At 40.0% G+C, this 3,806-nt stretch overlaps 1 protein-coding gene across 1 annotated transcript; it reads right to left on the bottom strand.

Moving 5' to 3' along the window:
* Positions 1–1,733: 1,733 nt before the first annotated feature.
* Positions 1,734–3,052, bottom strand: cav4a (caveolin 4a). Its single transcript, XM_047348058.1, has 3 exons — positions 2,706–3,052; positions 2,323–2,510; positions 1,734–2,133 (listed from the first exon to the last, which is right to left on the bottom strand). Exons 1-3 carry the CDS (start codon positions 2,931–2,933, stop codon positions 1,983–1,985), a joined length of 567 nt encoding a protein of 188 aa, XP_047204014.1. The 5' UTR covers positions 2,934–3,052; the 3' UTR covers positions 1,734–1,982.
* Positions 3,053–3,806: the final 754 nt, after the last annotated feature.

Raw genomic sequence — 3,806 nt, 5'->3', positions numbered from 1 at the left:
AAGTGTAATAAAGAGAACTTGCCTGTTTCACTGTAGTCACTGGAGCAGCTCTTGAGGAGCATTTTGCACTTTACTAAAAGCACTTTATTTAGCACTGCACTTTAAGCAGGGATTTGCACATCAAGATCTATTTGTACACATGAAGTTTGAAGTATTTATTGAATATTTATTGACATATTTTAATCACTGGCATGTAGCCTTTTGTTCCGGGCCTTGCACAGCTGCTCTTCATCAAGGAGTGTGGTGGTCGCCTGTGATAAGAAAATGTATTGTTACTTAGAACAACAAGGTCTACAATTTGGTGAAGCTTAGGCAATTGTGTGTGTGTGTGTGTGTATGTGTGTGTGTGTGTGTGTGTGAAATCTAAAAGTAAAAGAGTAAGTAGAAGTAGAAGTTGCTTGTTAAAGATGTGTTTACTCACCTGTCTTTTATGTCTCTTCCCAAGCGTTCAGACAAATGCTTCCCTGGGGGTCCGGACACGATTTAAAGGTTCCAGCAGAGGCCATGAGAGAAGGGAGTGTCGGGAATTTTTTTGCACATAGTTTTTTGGTGTTTTACAATGGTGCTGTGGTAGGTTTAAATAAATTATTTAGCTATTTGTAGTAATGTTAAAATGCATGTATTTATTTATGGAAATGTTTGTAAATGTATAAAGGAATTTGATAGACCACCCCTGTGAGCCATTGATGGTATAGTCCTCAAATAGCTGAGCCTATTTAAGGCTCTGGGTTCTTAGAAAGAGGGTGCTTTTTGTATGGCGCTAGTTATATAGAGAGCTGGATGTGCCATTATTGTTCCAAATATGGCGAAATAAAAACCTGCCAATTCCACCAACCTCTGCCTAAGTTGTCATCTCCACTGCAAAATCCAGGCGTGAGAGGCCCCCTTGTTACATCAAGGAACACAGCAGACAGCTTAGCGACAAAGTTGTTAGAGACCTTTAAAGCAGGCTGTTCAGCCCATTATACAAAAATAGAAAGAGTATGGTACATCTGCAAACCTGCTGCCAACATAAACTGATAATACGGGCAAGGAAGGCATCAGTCAGAGATGCAACTTAGAAGAGGCCATTAGTGACCGTGTAAGAGCTTCAGAGAGCCAGATCATAGGGAGGAGAATTTGTTGACAGATTAATGCTTCATTGTGCACTCTACAAATCTTGCTTCTGTGGAAGATTGGCAATGAGGAAGAAATTGTTGAAAGAAAAGCAAAGGATGTCCAGCTTGCAGGTTGCAACAAGCTATGTAGGGGACACAGAAAAGACACGGACTAAAGTACTTTTGGCCAAAGGAGACCAAAAGTGGATCTTTCTGGACTAGTTTTTCACACTATGATTGGTAGAAAACTAGCACTGTACATCACCCTAAGCATACCATCACCAAGGGGAAAACAAAGTGGTGGCAACATAAGGCTGTAGAGGTGCTGTGCTTAAGAAGGGGCAGGGCAACTTGATATGAAAATAAAAGAAAGGGCCATCCTGGAAGCAGATGCCATGCTCTCAGGACAACAGCGACCATAAACATTAGTCTGAATTTTGCATGTATATATATCCGTGTGTGTGTGCGTGTGTGTGTGTGTGTGTGTGTGCGTGTGTGTGTGTGTGTGTGTAAAAATTAATATATTCCAGTCTCTACATGTGCAAAGCTAAAAGAGACATACCAACCTAGACATGCCAAACATTGTAGCTATATAGGGAAAAGCTCATGGGGTAAAATAAGCACACACACACACCACACTTTTCAGATATTTCTTACAAAACAATGAAACCAATGTGTCCCTTTCCTTACATTTCTTAATTATGTGCCACATTGGTCTATAACATTGTTGGTGTAAAATGACAAAAGGTTTACTGGGGAAAGAAATACCATATATATCATTTTTTGAAACAATCAAAAGTCAATGCTGCCTTTTTTTTTTTCAGTCCACATGAACAGAACTATGTCCACATCATTAAGACATCCTGTCCGAATTTGCCTCTAAGGTCATTCTTTGGTCAGGTGTACACCTAAACCTCCACAACATTTCCCTGCACTCGTTAGGAATGGGACCGCAGTGACATGCAGCACGATGCTCCAGAAGCTCTGTAGCCAGCGAGTACCGATGAGGACACATTGAATACAGGGTCGAACCATCCTGTCACAGAAAAGAAAACACAAACATTGCATAGTTCACTGCCTAAATTTCAGTTGGAATTGGTCTCTCTTAATAAAGACTATATAGAAACATGAACACATAAACCTCAAACCCACAGCACTGTATGTTTGTGTTTGTCTCCTAAAGGTAAAACAATTTCTTAAACAAAGCAGAGAAATTAAAACCTACCAAATGTGGAAGCAGTTGAGGATGGCAAACAGAAAACCAGAGATAACTGACACGGGAATGGCCAGAAGCACGGTGACTATCCTGTAGATCCAGACCCTGGACACTTCAAAGAAGGCATTGCTCCAGATCCATATTCTATCGCCGCTGCGCACAGATGGCGGCTCAGCTATTACGTCCTCAAACCCCACCTTTGAAATGCAAACACTAATTCAATCAGCATGCACATTTAATAATCATGGAGGGCCTTATGATTTACAGAAAATCAACTCAAGTGTAATCAGCCAAGCAGCTATTTTTTTATCAAATTATTTAAATGCGTTACAAATGCAAAAACACATCCATTTTGGCAATCTTGATTTAGCAATTGCATTAGATTATTTTACCTTGAGGCAGTCATTGATACCTCGGGGGTCCCTTGAATTAATCAGAGGTTTGGTGTCACTGATTTCCACCAGTGTGGACGTGTGAATGTTTTCCTCCTCATCCAGAGAGGGCTGGGCTCTCCATAACATCTGCGGTTCCTCTTCATTTTCAGACTCTTCTGGGTCACTTGAGTCCCCCAGATCAATCTCCACTTCCTCTGAATCTTCATCTTTCTTCATGGTGTCCATTTAAACACTTGATAAATAAATTAAAAAAAGGGAGCAGGGAAGGTCGCCTGTCACTACCGAAGCAGCCCAGACAGACGGCCGCTTCCAGCTGGCTGAGTGCTGAGGTTATATTAGGAACATTACAGTGACCTGGATGGTATTTGCAGCTGGTATTTCAAGAGAAGATCATTTTTCCTGTGCTGTGTGGAGGAAAGAAGGGGTTGAGGAGGATATAAATACTTTAAACTTGAACATGGCTCTATTTACACTCAAACACTGTAGTGTAAATGTAACCATGAAAACAAAAACAATGCATAGAAGTATGGAAGCAATAATGAGGCATTTCTCCAAAGTTTTGCAGATTCTGGGATTTCAATAATTTCTCAGATTTACTTTTCATTAATTTATTTGTTCAAGTTGGTAGGGCAGGCTCTTGAACTGTGAGACAATGCTGCCCCCTTGCGATGACTGAAAAAAACTCTACCACTTTAGCAGTGAGATTTGACATCTCTTTATACTGACGTGCTTAGCAATTTGAAAAATATGGCATGCATATGTGTTCAGTCCCATGATTTAACAGTTTGAACGACCAGCTTTCGCTGCATTCACAGCTTTTTGGGTATGCCTCTACCAGTGGTACACATATTGAAACTGAAAAACTGTCTATTCTTACTTTATAACAGCTCAGTTAGATTGGATGGAGAAAGTCTGTGAACAGACATTTGCAAGTCTTCCCAAAATCTACTAATTTGATTTAGGTTTGGACTTAGAAATTTAAGTCTAATTAAAAAAATAAGGTCTGATTCTTTTTTTGGAGCAACCTCAATAAGTTCGAATTTCCAATAACCTACATATGAATTTTATATGTTAGAGCATGCTGTTTTAGCTCTCTCA

This window comes from Girardinichthys multiradiatus, chromosome 20 (assembly GCF_021462225.1).
Source record: "Girardinichthys multiradiatus isolate DD_20200921_A chromosome 20, DD_fGirMul_XY1, whole genome shotgun sequence".
Taxonomy (NCBI): Eukaryota; Metazoa; Chordata; class Actinopteri; order Cyprinodontiformes; family Goodeidae; genus Girardinichthys; species Girardinichthys multiradiatus.
Note: the sequence above shows the minus strand (reverse complement) of the source record. Positions and strands in the feature narration are given on the sequence as shown.

What these genes read in the sequence shown, in the direction of transcription:
- cav4a (XM_047348058.1), bottom strand. Translation starts at nt 2,933, where the DNA reads ATGGACACCATGAAGAAAGATGAAGATTCAGAGGAAGTGGAGATTGAT. An exon ending in GTATCAATGACTGCCTCAAG is followed by an intron (nt 2,511 to 2,705) that starts GTAAAATAATCT and finishes TGCATTTCAAAG; the next exon opens with GTGGGGTTTGAGGACGTAAT. An exon ending in CTCAACTGCTTCCACATTTG is followed by an intron (nt 2,134 to 2,322) that starts GTAGGTTTTAAT and finishes TTTCTGTGACAG; the next exon opens with GATGGTTCGACCCTGTATTC.